Raw genomic sequence first — 16,623 nt, forward strand, 5'->3', positions numbered from 1 at the left:
CCACCCGCACGACCAACCAGGGCCGGGGACAAATTGCAACCAAGGTACACGCCCTTAGCGGGAACCAAACCCAGGTCTTTCTGGACTGCAGGCCGACGCTCTAACTGCTGAGCCAAAGTGGATAGGGCTGTATATGCATTTTTAAAAATTTTTTACTTTTTGTATATGCATATTTTAAAGTCAACTAAAAGGGGAAATAGGGTTTTTTAGTAAATATCTAAAATTCTGGATATTTTAAAGTAACTGAACAGCAAAGTTTTATTTTCCCAGAATACAATATGTGTTAAGATGCTGTTACTTTTTCAAATATGCTGTCATGGTTTTCTACTGTGCTATAAAGCATCAATGATTTAAACAAAATTAAAGCTAACCTAGTAAAGGGACTAAATAGACTGTTATTCAGTAATTTACATGCTGCGTGTTTGCTATTTTGCAAAATTTAATAATTATACAACTTATTAAACTATTAGGCCATGCATATTAATTAGTATGTTTATATTTAATATTTATTTGCTTCCTTGCCTTACATAAGATTTGATTCTAGAGGCCTTATCTTGACTTATTCAATATAAAGTTTTTAAAAAGATTTAATGAAGAGTTTTTACTGGGCATATAACCTCTTCCCTCTTTGAACTGGCCCAGAATGGGTTGGGGGAAAGAGAGGGAAAAAGAGAGACAAAGGGAAATTTAAAAATACAGTTTTTAGGAATTAAATATTGTCATTTGTTTTAATGATACTGTATTGCAAAATACCTTATTTATTTAGATTTGTAAGGACCTTGAATAAACAATTGGCTGTTCCCCGGATAGATGTAAGACAGATGATCTATTTGCATTTTCCTTTTTGTCCTTTTGAATGTCTGGAAAACTGTTAGTGTGAAGGAGCCAGTTATCAGTGCAAGGATAAGGAAAAGATAAGTCAGTATCATTCCACATGCCAGAAATAGCTTCTACATTTACATTTGTGATCATTTGTTGAAAATGTTTAATGTTAAATTAACTTAAAACAATATATTTATGATTTTAATTTTTATCTGAATTGAAAATAGGCAGAATGGATTTGGAAATTACATTTTCTCTCTGGTAGGAATGAAGGACAACTTGGTGTAAAATTACTGATCTATTTGGTTTATGTTTTCATGTGATGTTTTTCTTATAACTATTGCTAATTGATATATTTATTTTTGTTAGTAAAGTGTTTCTTAATGATTTAAAAAAACCGCTTTGTAAAAATCCCTTTCTGCTGTAGTCTCTATTAGGTTTGAAAATTGGCATTAATTCTAGGGTACTGTCAGGAAAGCTTTTTGCTATTATTTTATTCAGAGCCACCATTGTTCTTTGTCCTTTTCAGATTTTTAATATGCATTTCAGCTCATTAAAATTGTGGTCAATTAGCACTGTAAAAGCTAATTTTACTTTACATGTACTGCCTAAAATCTCATACAAACACTTTCTTGAGATTTATTACTGCTGTCTCTATCTTTAAGTAAGTGAGACCTTATTTGTTTCTTTTTTATCAATTTAAAAAAGTTCAAGAAAATCTACCAATAGTTTTTTCAGAGAAAACGTCTGATATACTCTAAGTAAAGATAGTCTTTAGGAACTACCACCAATTAAAAAAATAAAGCTTGGAAATATTTAATTACTCGCTGGTAATAGTGGCCAACCATGGTTCAGTGATCTTGTTGCTGTCAGAAATTTAGGAAATTGCAGGTGATGTTAACTGAGTGTAATAAAGCTATTTCGTCCCTGAAGTACTTTATTTAGGGTTGTGTAGGAAGAGGATTGGACTTGACTCTAGACTGATAGTGAGGAATGAAAAAGTTTGATCTTCACCTTGTTTTGCCCTCTAGTTTGAAATTTTATTGTGAAAATGCAAAAATAGAGATGTTTTGATGGTAAAATGGGAATTGTTATATGCACCTTAAAAAATTGCCACTATGAAGGAATGTGTACTTTAACTTCATTTAAAATTAACCCAATGCATTAAGATCGATTCCATTCAGCTTATTAGAATTTTATGTACAGAGCTTTCAATTGAGCAGAATGGTGAATATGGGAGGAAGGTCAGCAATAAACAAAAATCCCAGTAAAAAGAAACATGAACTCTGATTTTCTTTTTTATAATCTTCAGATAGAGTGGGAGGGAAAGAGAGAGAGAGCGCGCGCGAGAGAGAAACATTGAAATGAGAGAGACACATCGATTGGTTGCCTACTGCACGACTCTGACCAGGAATGGGGATGATCCGCAACTGAGGTACATGCCCTTGACTGGAATCAGATCCGAGACTCTTTGGTTCACAGGCCTACACTCTAATTGCTGAGCCAAACCGGCAAGGGCATGATCAAGGGTGGGAGAAGAAAATGTGTTGTGGAAAAGAGAGATTCAGCCTGGCCTGTGTGGCTCAGTGTACTGAATGTTGTCCCAAGGACTGAGAGGTCCTGGTTTGATTCCTGGTCAGGGCACATGCCCTGTTGTGGGCTTGATCCCCAGTAGGGGCCGTGCAGGAGGGAACCGATCGATGTTTCTCTCTCACATTGATGTTTCTATCTCTCTGTCTTTAAAAAAAAAATCAATAAAAACATTTAAAAAAAGAAAAAGAAAAGAGAGATTCACTATGGATAACTTCATCTTGTAAGAATATGCTCACTCTAATAAGAGGTTGGCTTAGTAATTATCTGGAGGGTAATTGTGGAAGATTGCTGTCATGCCCTCTCCCCAAAGGATCCAAGCCTATGGGGCATCCAACAGTCCAGATTTCTGGATTCTTTTTGTCTGAGACCTGGTCATCAAAACTGCTGATTATTGGTCAAGGTCTGCCTGAAGGCCTTGGACATTTTTGCATTTATCTTCAGCTACAGCGAGAGGGAGGGAGGGAGGAAGGAAGAGAGAGAGAGAAACTTTGACGTGAGAGAGACACATCGAGTGGTTGCCACTGACATGACCCCATCTGGGGCTGGGGACAAACTGCAACCAAGGTACGTGCCCTTCACAAGAACCAAACCTGGGACTCTGTGGTCTGCAGGCCGACACTCTAACCGCTGAGCCAAACTGGCCAGGGCAGGCCATGCATGTTTCAAGGAGGGTCAAGTTGTCCCTGATCCTTGCTGTTGCTTTATCAGTTGAATCTACAAAACCCTTTATCAGAGCCTGGCTGTGCCTGTCTATACCCACAATTCACTTTATTTACCTTACCTAACTAAAAGAACAAGTTGAATCAAAATGAGCAGATACAATTGAACTAAGCCTCAGGAAATTATGGGAGGTGTTGTGAGGCAGTAACTGGCTTTTAGTGAAAATGTTTTCTTGTAGAGGACAGTGGCTAATGCTTCTGGCTATGTTTTGTTTTATACTGATCCACTTTTCTTTCTTTTTTTATTTTTATCCTCACCCAAGGACATTTTTGCATTTATTTTTAGATAGAGCGGGAGGGACAGAGGAACAAAGAGAGAGAGAAACATTGATGTGAGAGAGACACTTCGAGTGGTTACCACCCACATGACCCCATGGGGCGAGGGACAAACTGCAACTGAGGTACATGCCCTTAGCAGGAACTGAACCCGGGACTCTCTGGTCCACAGGCCGACGCTCTAACCGCTGAGCCAAACTGGCCAGGGTATGATCCACTTTTTTAAAAAAAATATGTTTTTATTGATTTTGCTATAGAGAGAGGAAGGGAAAGGGAGATAGAAACATCCATGTGAGAGAGAAATATTGATCAGCTGCCTCCCGCACTTATAAGCTTCATCTTATTTGTTACCTATACTTAATGTCTCATGAATGATTGTTGAAGAATGTGGATGTCTTTTTAGCCTGAAGTACAGACTAAAAGAGGAAAATAACTTAAAAAATTATTTTCTTAAATTTATTTGTGCCCTGGCTTGTGTGCCTCAGCTGGTTGAACATCATCCTGTTTACCAAAAGGTTGCTGGTTTGATTCCTGGTCAGGGCATATGCCAGGTTTGTGAGCTTGAAGTCCCACAGGGCATGTGTGGGAGGCAGCCGTTAGATGTTCCACCCTCACATCAATGTTTCTTCTCCCCCCCCGCCCCCTGACCGCCCAAAATCAATGAAAATGTTTTTAAAAATAATTTGGGTAACAATTTTCAGGTATAAAAGATAATAATTTGAACTCTGCGTACTCTTTTGTGCTTGCCATCTGAGGTCTAGTTTCCTTCTGTTAGCATGTATTTGACCTCCTTTACCCACTTCGCTCTCCCCCACCCTCTTTCTCCTCTGGTAACCACCATTCTCTTGTCTGTATTTCTAAGTTTATCTTTTTATTGTTAGTTTGCTACTTTTTGTTTTATATACCACATGAGTAAAGTCATACAGTTTTTGTCCTTTTCTGTCTGACTTATTTAACTTTGCACAGTGCTTTGAAGATCTGTCCGTGTTGTCACAAATGGCAGTATTTCTTTTTTTTTTTTTTTTATCCTCACCTGAGGACATTTTTCAGTTTATCTTCAGATAGAGCGGGAGGGAGAAAGGGAGGAAGAGAGAGAGAGAGAGAGAGAAACATTGATGTGGAAGAGACACATCGAGTAGCTGCTACCCACATGACCCCAACCGGGGTCGGGGGCAAACTGTACCTGATGTACGTGCCCTTAGCGGGAACCAAACCCAGGACTCTCCAGACTGCGGACCAACGCTCTAACCACTGAGCAAAACCGGCCAGGGCTGTGTGTGTAAAACTTTAAAAATATATCTTATTTTTTTAATCCTCACCCAAGGATATTTTTTCATTATTCTTCAGAGAGAGTGAGAGGCAAGGAGGGGGGGGAGGGATTGAGAAAGAAAGAAAGATCGAAACATCAGTGTAAGAGAGACACATTGACTGGTTGCCTCCCACTCAACCCTGACCAGGGCCGGGGACAAACTGCAACCGAGGTACATGCCCTTGAATCAGACCCGCGACTCATTGGTCTGTGGGTCCATGCCTTAACCACTGAGCAAACTCAGCCAGGGCTGAAATATATTTTAAAGATAGTAGAAGGGTAGGAAAGGAAGTTGTCATTCACTGAGTGTTTTCTGTGGCCCAGGCTTTCAGTGCTATAATTTACACTCAAAAAATTCTGTGAAATAGGGGTCACCATTTACTTTATAAATGAGGAAAATGAGGCACAGAGAGCTTAAGTAACTTTTCCTAATGTCACACAGCTAATAATAAGTGTTAGAGAACTTACTGATTCCCTAAACATTTAAATCACATAACCCTTTAAGGGTGGTTATTATAAAAGAAACTGGCCTAATACTGTTAGAGGTAGGATTCAGTTTGAAAATGATTTTGTTGTAGGTGGGCTGGTGAGGAAATGTTTTCTACCAGTATAAAACATCTTTTCTACAAAAAAATTTGGTAATGTAAGTTAATGTGAGAGATTCATGATGGAGATAGCTTGAGAGGCTAGCAGTATTCCTTTAGATGTGAAAGGAAGAGTTCTTGGATGCCCTGACATTTCATTTTAAAAGCAGGAAGGGAAACGGTTTTCAGGCTGGGAAGAGTTGAGGAACTTTTATATTTATTATGGGAGTTTGATAGGAAAGTAATATCTAGAAGGTTCAACTCAAAATTAATAGCATGAATCACAAATAAGTAAGTCGTTCGGAAGAACTCTAGACTTGTCTTCTGTAATGTCTTAAAGAAATGTGGTATTTCTGCTTTCTGTATCATTTGGTACATATGGTTAAAGGTAGGATTCTAGTTTCTGCATGGCAAAAAAAAAAAATCACTGTGAACTTGAAAAGTATTTGTAATGAATGATAGAGGGTAATGGCACTAATTTTATATAACACTATTACAAATTGTAAAGAAAAAGATTCTAGTAAAAATGCTCACAAGGTCAGAATACTCATTTATGTTTCCTGTTTTGTTTCCAGTATATTGAGAGAATACATTCAGTTTTACTAGTAATCAAAGTTAAGTGTACATTGTTTATTGTTTCTTCAGGGCAATTTGACAATGTTTATCAACATTTAAAGCGTGTGTTTATAGACTTCTAGGAAATTAGAAAGTAAAGGAGTACACATAGATTGATGTGAGCACATACAAACATTTTTAACATGGTAAAAAATTGGAAAAAACTGAAATTAATGTCCCTGAATTTGAGTTGGTGTGATATTATTTTCATAATGAGAAACAGATTATACTTCTTTGGTAGAAATGTTACAGAACAGATAGAAAAGAAAATCTAATCCCATGGTGTACAATTTTGATTTGTGACAATACTGATGATGACTACTTTTCATCACTTGATATAACTATAGCTGTCAGGTACTTTCTATTTTGTAAAGTTACTCGTTCTCTTTTATGATTAATAAGTGTGTGTGGGAGGTACTTTGAAATTATTAAATTATCTTGTTCCTCAGATTATTAATTTATCATATCAATGTGGCCTGATGGCTTCCTATTTTGTTGGCTGCTTTATAATCAGTTACTATAATTATTTTGATGCTAAAATTATCTGAGCTTAGTCAGTGGGAGGGAGTCCTTTAAGCTGGCTTTGCTGTCCTTGTGACATATCCTATAAGAAACCATCAACAGCCCAACTGGTGTGACTCAGTGGTTGAGCATCATCCATTGGACCAAGAGATTGCTGGTTTGATTCCTGGTCAAGGCGTGTGCCGGGGTTGCAGGCTGGATCCCCAGTTGTGGGCATGCAGGAAGCACCCGATTGATGTTTCTCTCTCATCGATGTTTGTATTTCTCTCTCCTTCTCCCTTCCTCTCTCTCTAAAAATGAATAGAAACATTAAAAATTTTTTAAAAAGGAAGAAACCATTAATAGAGTGAAAAGGGAACTCACTGAATGAGAGAACATATTTGCCAATGGTACATTTGATAAGGGGTTAATTTCTAAAATATATACAGAACTTATACAACTCAACACCTAGAAGACAAACAATCCAGTTAAAAAATGGGCAAAGCCCCTGAATAGATACTTCTCCAAAGAGGACATACAAATGGCCAATAGACATAGGAAAAAATGCTCAGTGTCACTAACCATCAGAGAGATGCAAATTAAAACCACAATGAGATATCACCTTACACCTGTCACAATGGCTCTCATCAATAAATCAACAAGCAAATGCTGGCAAGGATGTGGAGAAAAGGAAACCGCAGCATGTTGCTGGTGGGAATGCAGGCTGATGCAGCCACTGTGGAAAACAGTATGGAGTTGCCTAAAAAAATTAAAAATAGAACTGCCTTATGACTCAGTGATCCCACTTATGGGAATGTATTTGAAGAAACCCGAAACACTAATTCAAAAGAATATATGCACCCCTGTGTTTATTACAGCATTATTTTTAATAGCTAAGATCTGGAAGAAGCCCAAGTGCTGCTTCAATAGATGAGTGGATAAAGAAGCTGTGGAATAGCCCTTGCTGTGCGTCTCAGTTTGTTGTAGTGTAGTCCCTGCATGCCAAAAGGTTGCGGGTTTGATTCCTGGTCCAGGCACATACCTAGGTTGCAGATTTGATTCCCGGTCACAGCGTAAGTGGGAGGCAACTGGTTGATCTCTCTCCCCCTACCTCTCCAAAAATCAGTAACCATATCCTCAGGTGGGGATTAAAAAAAAAATAGCACCCTGGCCGGTTTTGCTCAGCGGTTAGAGCGTCAGCCTGCGGTACAGAGAGACCCGGGTTCAGTTCCCGCTAAGGGCACGTACCTCGGTTGCAGTTTGTCCCCGGCCCTGGTTGGTCGTGCGGGTGGCAACCACTCGATGTGTCCCTTCACATCGATGTTTCTCTCTCTCTCTTTTCCTCTCTCTCCCTCCCGCTCTGTCTGAACAAAAAATGCAAAAATGTCCTCGGGTGAGGGGAAAAAAAAAAAATAGCTGTGGTACAGTTACATGATGGAATACTACTCAGGCTGTTAAAAAGAAGGAAATCTTACTTTTCTCGACAGTATGGATGGACCTGGAGGTTATTATTGCCAAGTGAAATAAGCCAGTCAGAGAAAGACAAATAGCATATGATCTCACTCATATGTGGAATCTAAAGAACAAAATTTAACTGATGGACAAAATAGAAACAGGGGCATGGATACGTGGAGCAGACTGACAGCAGTTAGAGGGATGGAGGGTTGGGGGCTGGGTGAAAGAAGATGAAGGGATTAAACAAAAAAACACATATGCATGACCCATAGACACAGACCACAGTGTGTTAATAGCCAAAGGGAAAGGGGGCTGGGGTAGGTGGAGGTGGGCAAAAAGGATAAAGAGATGGAAGAGACTTTTCTTTGGGCTGTGGGCATACAATGCAGTATGCAGATAACATTTTATTGAGTTGTACATTTGGAATCTGTATGGTTTTGTGAACCAATGTCAACTTAATTCAATTTAGGGAAAAAACCCCACAAAACTAGATGTTTTATAGTAATTTTGTACTTCACAGATCTTGAAGTAGCTATTTCTCTCTTAGTGGAGAATATAGTATTTAGAAATCAAGATCTGGACATGAGGTGTTAGGGTCTTGCTGCTCCCAGTTCCTGTCAGGAATTTATAAATGTTTATATGTGAATAAGGGTATGCGTTTCATATATACTTTTATTTATCTATATTTAGTGAAACCATGAGTTCACACAGGTACTCTGAATTTCAAGCCATCGTCTCAAAGTTCTTTCTAGTTCTGTTTACTACATAAATATCCTCCTCACATTGTTTGGGCTCCTATACCTTGCTCCGGGGCAGTGTAGCTCTCACCCTGGTGCACCGATTTCCTTGCTCTACTCCAGCTAATCACTGTCAGTCTGACTAGTTCAAGACGGTTTAGGAAAGAGGGTCCTTTTGCTCATTAAAGTGCGGAGTTTTATGTTGTAGTCATAATGGGAAAATAACTGGTTATACTTGTAACTCAAGATTACAGATTGTCAGGTAAGAGCTCTAAACTTTTAAACCCAATTGCATTTACTGCCACATTTGGAATCCTTTAATAGTGAAGGCGGGTGTTGGAGGTAGTTTTCTATGGCTTATACCTTTGGAACCAAACTACAATAAGGCCCTTAGTTCTTAAGTATATATCTTCACCACAGATAAATCATTATACTCGGACAGTATGTTTAGATTTTATAACTATTTTTCCTCTAGTTTATGTAATCTTGAGGTTGTAGGTTGGAATAATAAAGAGTTTAAATAGTTACACAATTCTTCCTTATTTAGTCTTTTACTCAATCTCAGATTTGTTTGTGTTGTTTTCTTGATTTTGTCCACTGTGTTTACTCACCATCAGGTCTCAATTTCCAGCTGACTACAGTTGTTAAGATGCTTTGATTGTAAAATGTACTGATTTGAGAGATGCTGCCATGTGTAAAAACTTGCATCTTATCACGATGAAATAGGTTGTTACAGAAAAGAATTCTTAGAGATTAAAAAAATTTATTTTTTTAAATGAGCCCATGATTGCTGTCATCTTTGCCTAATTTCATTTCAAGTCCCTGTCAGGTCTTCTAGCTAAAGATCACCAGGATAAAAAAAAATCCTGTGGTTGAATAAGTTAGTTTAGTGAGGAAGAATGCACACAATGGGGGAACTCAGGGCATCTCAGTAACAGTGTTAGAAAAGATTTATTATAGGAGCTGAGTTGGTAATGAGGTGATTTGGGGGAGGGATGAAGGGAGTGGGGCTTTATTCTGAATTGGATACTGTCGGGAAGCATGGGTAATTCAATGATGAGATATCCTGATAAATATTATCTGAAGCATGGAAGATTTAAAGTAAAGCTAAAGCTGTAATTTACAATTAAACAGTAGTCATATTAGGATTTGTGTTGTTTGATCATTGTTATTTGGATGGAGTTCATGTTTTTGTCTGTTGGAACATGATTACAGAGTGGTATTGTTTTATGTTGATTCATCATGGTCATGTCATGGCTTTATCTAATGTTGGTGTTTTATGAAACTGTTTATAGTCAATGAGAGAATACTAAGACCTAGCTTTGGGTTCCAAGCCAGCTCCTAACAACACAAGGATTGGTGGGCCTAGTTGATATTATCAGGCCAGCTCCCAGAGGTCAGAGCCTGCTTTTCTACCTTCTCTTCTGTTCCTACCATCTTCCCTTGTACATCCTACATGAGCATTTCCTGTTTTATATATCTATTGTACACACCACTCTGTCCTCTTTACATGCTTCTAGGATACCCGTAGCTGAAGTTTGGGGAACAGATGGAAGCCTCAGACCTCTGATAGTGCAGGGGTCCTTGGAGCCCCTCTTCTCTTCTTGATTATTAGCTTTGCATATTCTTTGTTTCTTTTGTTTCAACACATTTGCTGTCTTTCTTGGTCTATCCCTCTATAGAATTTTGATGGATTTCAGTCTGTATTTGCCCTAATATTAGCTTGCACCCTTTTAGGACACTGCCCTCAGAAACTGAAATTTTACTTCCAGAATTGCAGCAGCAAGCAAGATAAGCATATCTGTACCTGTGCACTCCAGGTCATTAGGGTACCATCCCAGTTAGATCACAGTGACTGTGTGGTCCCTGTGTCATAGATGGGTGTTTGGTACTATATGTGTCCATTCTTTTCTTCGCCCTAACATTTGCCTTAGAAAAGAAATGACTCTTTCTGTTTTTACAGGTCCTACTTTAAATTTAACGATGTTCTATCCCATATATTCTGATTCTTAAATAGGAACTTTATTTTTCCTCTACTCTCTTGAGCTTGCTAGGACTCTTCAAATCTTAGTAAATTATCCTCCAAATTAGTCTTGTAGACTCACCGTGAGTTCAAGACTTTGTCATTATGTATGTTGGTTTTGTTCCTATCCATCCTTTAACCTCTGACACTGTAAAAAGAACAGATACTAGGTTTCCCAGTGATTTATTTTTCTCTTTCCAAGTAAAATTTATAAGCACAGTTATTGTTTAAAACATAAAAACAATCACTCTTATATAGGACAAAATAGTTTGAACCATTTATACTGTAAAAAGGTGAATTGGTCATTCAGCAGTATAGATATACAAGAGTATTTAAGGGTATCTGGTGGTATTCATTAGAGGATAAAAGAAGATTGCATGGTATAATTTTACACAGACGTTTGAACAAGATAGTGACACAAAATAGTAGGAAATAGAGAGAAAGCATATACCAGGTGGGAAGGTTGACCTATTAAAATATGGGAGATGGGAATGATTAAATGAATAATTTCTGCAGTGAACATAAATTGAGGACCTTCTATTGTGTCAAGTTCTCTGGGCTCTAGAGTTAGATGGGCTCTAGAGTTAGATGGATGAAAAGATGAGATCTCTGCTTTCAAAAAATAGTACAGTAGGGAGAAGGCTATTTAAAAAGTTTAATAGATATACAATATGCCAAATGCAGCAACAGGGTATGTACTAATTACAGTGAGGACACAAATGAGGGAATATACACTGTTTGAATCATTTAAGAAAGGTTTCTTAGTTCTTCACTGGGTGTTTGCTAGATTAGACTCCGAAACAGTCAGGGTATGGCATAAGTTATTTGGTGACTGAATAATGACAGTTTTCATGGTAATGGAGGTCATACCTATTTTAAGGCTAAATTTGGGATTGTTTCTGTATTTTCGCTTCAATAAAAAATGTTTCTGTAAACCTCTGTTGCCACTTGGTATTGAATAGAAAAAATTGTGACCCTCAACTTAGCCATAATTTACATTTCTATTACTTTTCATCCAATGGATGGACGAAGAATTGTATAACATGGTAATTGAACTTATAAATGAGGTTTATGTATGAAATGATTTTAAAAATTCTGGTTAGTGGGTAGATTTTAATATTATTCATATTTTAATGGGCATTTAAAAATGCATCATGATACTTTGTTGACTTAGTATAAAGATATGCTTTTTGTTTGAACCCTTGTATCTAAAAGTAGAAAATTCCTATAAATGGTTATTTTCTTTTATAGGTGGTAGATCATCTAATGCAAAATTGCCTTCGGTTCCAGCAGTTGGTTCAGTTCCACAAGACCAAGTTTCAAATATGAGGTAGTCAAGCTACTAATCTGAACATTTGTGATTTATTCCTTTTGATGACTCTTTAAACTGTCTACATGTATTTAATTTTTTAAAAATTCTTTTGTTTGTTTCTATTTTAATAAACATATATGACATTTAGTAACTTGCAAATATTTTAGGGTTCCTTTTTAAAAAAATCCTCACCTGAGGATATTTTCCCATTTTTGTTCAGATAGAGTGGAAGGGAGAGAGAGGAAGAGAGAGAGAGGGAGAGAGAGAGAAACATCGATGTGAGAGGGACACATCGACTGGTTGCCTCCCTCATGACCCCAACCAGGGCTGGGGCGATCCGTAACTGAGGTAAATGCCCTTGACCTGACTCATTGGTCTGTGGGCCAATGCTCCAGCCGCTGAGCCAAACCAGCCAGGGCTTAGGGTTCCTTTTTAATGATGTGATGTAGAAGTTTTTATGAGAAGTGGCCGTTTGTGATGAATAATGCTACATGAATAGCAAAGATTTAATTACACAGATACTAGCTTATGGCTTATTTTTCGTGATTATAAACTGAAAGTTTAAAATTTGTTGTTCTTCTTTCATAAGTAAATTGCTGAAAAAAAAAAGTTATGGCCAGTTAACCAAAACCACAGTGATATTGAATTGTAAATAGATTTTTTTACTGTCATTAATGTCGTTTAATTGGGAATATGTGGTTAAAATGCTAATTTGGAATTCTGTGAATATTTTCCACCACTAAAGCCCTTGTAGCTGAGTTCTTGATCCTCCTTACCCAGCTGGAAAATTCATAGCACTCCACAAATACAGGCTCTCAGGTGCTGCAGTGTGGGCTTAGTTCTGTTCATAAACATTTATAGAATCTCTACTGTATGCTACAGCTAAGAACTTAGGAATGAAGACAGTTCTTGAACTGAAGGTGCTGATGGTTTGGTGGTGAATAGACAAATTCGATAGACTTAATAGAGTTTAGGTTACAGGTCTAAAATCAAGTGCTCTGATCTGGCTAGTTATACGACTTCCAGTAAGAGCTGATGCTTGGAGTGGTTGTTAACCAGGTTGTTGGTCAGGGCCGGGGGGTGGCCATATAAAACAGGATGAAACAGGGATAGTCCAGGCGGAAGGAGTGGTATGCGTAGCAATAATGAGTCTTTAGGTGGTTTTTAATTTTTTACATAATTTTACATTGCTGTGGGAATGCATTTTAAAAACTAGAAAATTGAGACATTCTAATGAATAATTTGGGTAACTTAACATCTTTTTATTAGTATTACAGAGAGGCTTGAACATGCTTTGGAAAAGGCAGCTCCTCTTCTGCGAGAGATTTTTGTGGATTTTGCACCTTTTCTTTCTCGGACACTTTTGGGTAGCCATGGACAAGAACTGCTTATAGAAGGAACAAGTAAGTACTTTTTCTTTATTTCATTTTATATTAATATATATTTAATTTTAAGGTTAAAAACTTAAATGGACAATAAGAGATGCATGGATTTTCATTTTTAAAATGTTTTCAACTTTTAACAATGATTCTCATAGTTTGTATCTTCTAAAAAAAATGTCAACCTCCTATTCTAATCTGTGCATTTTCTTATCAGAGATTTGAATGAAGGAGAAAATTATGTACTAAACCAAAGAACTAAGAGTTTGTGTGTTTTTATAGTTTTCTTTTTTAACACATTAAAATTAACTGTGAAAATAGAGAATTGGAGAGACTAGTATTATTGTAATAAGTGGGGCATTTACCTGGGGTTTTACTTGAACTTAAGATCCTTATAAACAACAGTGTATTGCTACAAATTAGGAAAATGAGGCATGCATTATTAGTCTCTATTAGTATCATTCTTTTTACAAACATCTAGAAATAACAGAAGTATTGTACTCGATCCTGCTTACATCATACGTAGATTACTGGGTCTTTTCTATGTAGTACACTTTGAAATTGTGTTAACCTAGATAGTATACAGAAGTAGGTTGCCGAGTGCATTGGAAACCATGCTGTTTGTGGAATGGATGAGGAATATTGGAACATTTAAAAATTTTATTTTACATACGGCACCTGCCATGTAGTGTCTTCATATATTAAAGAGGGTAATTCAACCAAGTGAAAGTAGACAGGCTAAATTTCCTCAGACAGCAGATACCAGTTCAGTGGAGAAAAATTACTTCTATTTAAGAGCTCAACAGACTGACTTCAAACTATCAGTCTTCATCCCATAACTAGAATTTTTCAAAGGAGAACCTGGAGAACTTTCGTCAGTGATAATGTGGAATTGAGTTTTGCATTCAAAAGTGATTGGACTAGATGTTTGCTAAATCTGGCTTGTCTGTGCCCACTGTTAATGATTTAGGATTAGGCGCTTAGATTCTCCTAAAACTGAAAAGTCATGGGAAAACACAGTCATTTGTATTTCAGTCTTCTTAAATACCAACTTACAGCTTTAGATGCCATAATGTTTTGTAAGGTAATGGTCACTAGGTGATTTAATGAATTTCTTAAAACTTGAGAAAAAGGTTTTTTTTTGTAGAAATAAGGATATAATGGGAATGCAAAGTATAGGTAAGTTAATATAGTCATCCCTTGCCACTTTGCGCTTTGACTTTCACGGCTTCACTCTCTCTTGTTTTTTTCAAATATAGTACAGTATATAAATAAAGAATCCTACTTCGAGGAAATTCATTTATCGCGGTAGAATCTGGAACTGATTAACCACAATAAATGAGGGCCAACTCTAAATTTTCTGTATTGAGTGCTAATCATAGGATAATCAATACTTTATTTGACCCTTAAAATAAATATCTATTTATAAGTAATAAACTTGAGCTAAAATAGGAATTTCATTATCATCCCTGTTGCAGAGGTAGAGGGAATTGGTGTTGAGCAATTCATTTCCATATAGTCAAATAGCAGCATTGAATTTGTTTGAAAAAGAAAGTTTGGGTTTCAGAAATATTTAATTAAGTTTGGGTGAAAATTTATCTGCTACAGGATATAATTTTTTTTAGCCATGGACTATTTGGTCTAATGAAATAATAAAATTTGAAAGGAATTAAATGGAAAAAGAGAAAGATTTTCTCCTAATTTTTATTTCACATACATTTACTTTTTAAAGTGCTGTGACAAGTTATGATCTATACTTTATTTCATTACTGTAAAATGAATTAATTATAGCCTCTTGGTCAAGACATTGTTGCTTTTTTAGTTGGTCTTTGAATTTTATAATAAATCCAACAAAATAGGATCACCTTAGATGCTTAGAAGTAGAAAACTTGCCAATTCATGATCCCTGAACAAAATTTTTGAGTCAATTTTTTACTGGTAAAATCTGTTAAAATGGTAAGGAAGATGATAACCTGTCACTCAACTATAAACTTGAGCTTGCCTACTCATTGGACTATGTTCATAAAAGCAGCAAAAGAATTTTTATGTAACTTATGTCTGTATTTTAGGTTGTAATTTTTTGGGTGGTGGTTCTGTGTATTGTAAAACAAGTTTTGAGTAGAGGTGATTTGCAGCATGGTACAGTAGAAAAAACATTGGACTAAAAGGCAAGAGACCTTGTGTTTTTTTTTTTGTTCAGGTAGAGTGGGAGAGAGAGAGGAACAGAGAGAGAGAGAGAGAGAAACATCAATGTGAAAGAGAAACATCAAATGGCTGCCTCCCGCATGACCCCAACCAGGGCTGGGGACAAATAGCAACTGAGGTACGTGTCCTTGACTGGAATCGAACCTAGTACTCATTGGTCCGTGGGCCGATGCTCTAACCGCTCAGCCAAACTGGCCAGGGCTAAATGATTTTTTAATTAAAAAAATTTAAATGGATTCCAAAATGGCAGCAAAGTGAATGGAAGCTACACAGACCATCTCCTAGGACCAAACTGGAATTCCAACCAAAATAAATTGTTGGGAAAAAGCAACACAAAAGCAGCTTGAAAGGACCATATAACCAGGGACACTGAATCGATCTAGGTAGGATTGCAGAGGCATAAGAGGGGTGCTGGGAGCCCTCGGACAGCAGTGGTCTTAGCTGTAAGTTGCCATCAGGCATAAGAGGGGTGCTGGGAGCCCTCGGACAGCAGTGGTCTTAGCTGTAAGTTGCCATCGGGGTTAAAATCCCAAGCCTGCTCCACAGCACAGAGGGCTAGGGCAGAACGGTAAAATAGCCACAGCCACTCACCTTGGACTATGGCAGAGGGAGGGCGGACTGGACTTGAACTGTGTGGGGACACGCAGGATTTGGAAGGTGCTCAGAGCTTTTGTTGAGTTGTGGCCACGCAGGACGGTGGTCATCTTACTCCTTCCCAGGGCTCTGGGAAGAGGCAGCCCCTCCCTCGGAGGTTCAACCCCACCCAGGTGGGCCATTGAAATGCAAATTGAGGCTCATTAACAAACAGCACCTGCCCCACCCTTGGGAAATCCTCTTATGCAGAACACCTGAGAGAGTTTTTCATTCACCTGAGAAACCAAGGCTCTCCTCCAGGCAAAAAGCTACAGGATAACTGAACCATTCCTGGGCTTGCATATCTACCCAGGAAGGTAAGACTTGACAGTGGTGTTTAACATGGGTCCTCCCACACTCATCCAAACCCAGTAGAGGGAGCCACAAACAGCAGAACACCAATACCCACAGGGAAAATTTGGCAGGCTCCAAAACCCACTGAGATAGCCAAAATGGTGAA

At 37.7% G+C, this 16,623-nt stretch overlaps 1 protein-coding gene across 5 annotated transcripts in view; it reads left to right on the forward strand.

Moving 5' to 3' along the window:
• LRBA (LPS responsive beige-like anchor protein) overlaps positions 1-16,623 on the forward strand; it is a 622,710-nt gene that overhangs the window by 154,095 nt on the left and 451,992 nt on the right. For all 5 annotated transcript variants that reach the window (XM_036239773.1, XM_036239776.1, XM_036239775.1 and 2 more), the window contains 2 exons: positions 11,886-11,964; positions 13,216-13,349. In XM_036239773.1, the coding sequence (XP_036095666.1) occupies positions 11,886-11,964; positions 13,216-13,349 (213 nt within the window). The remainder of the gene's footprint in view (positions 1-11,885; positions 11,965-13,215; positions 13,350-16,623) is intronic.

Source organism: Molossus molossus, unplaced genomic scaffold (assembly GCF_014108415.1).
Source record: "Molossus molossus isolate mMolMol1 unplaced genomic scaffold, mMolMol1.p scaffold_m16_p_4, whole genome shotgun sequence".
Lineage (NCBI taxonomy): Eukaryota > Metazoa > Chordata > Mammalia > Chiroptera > Molossidae > Molossus > Molossus molossus.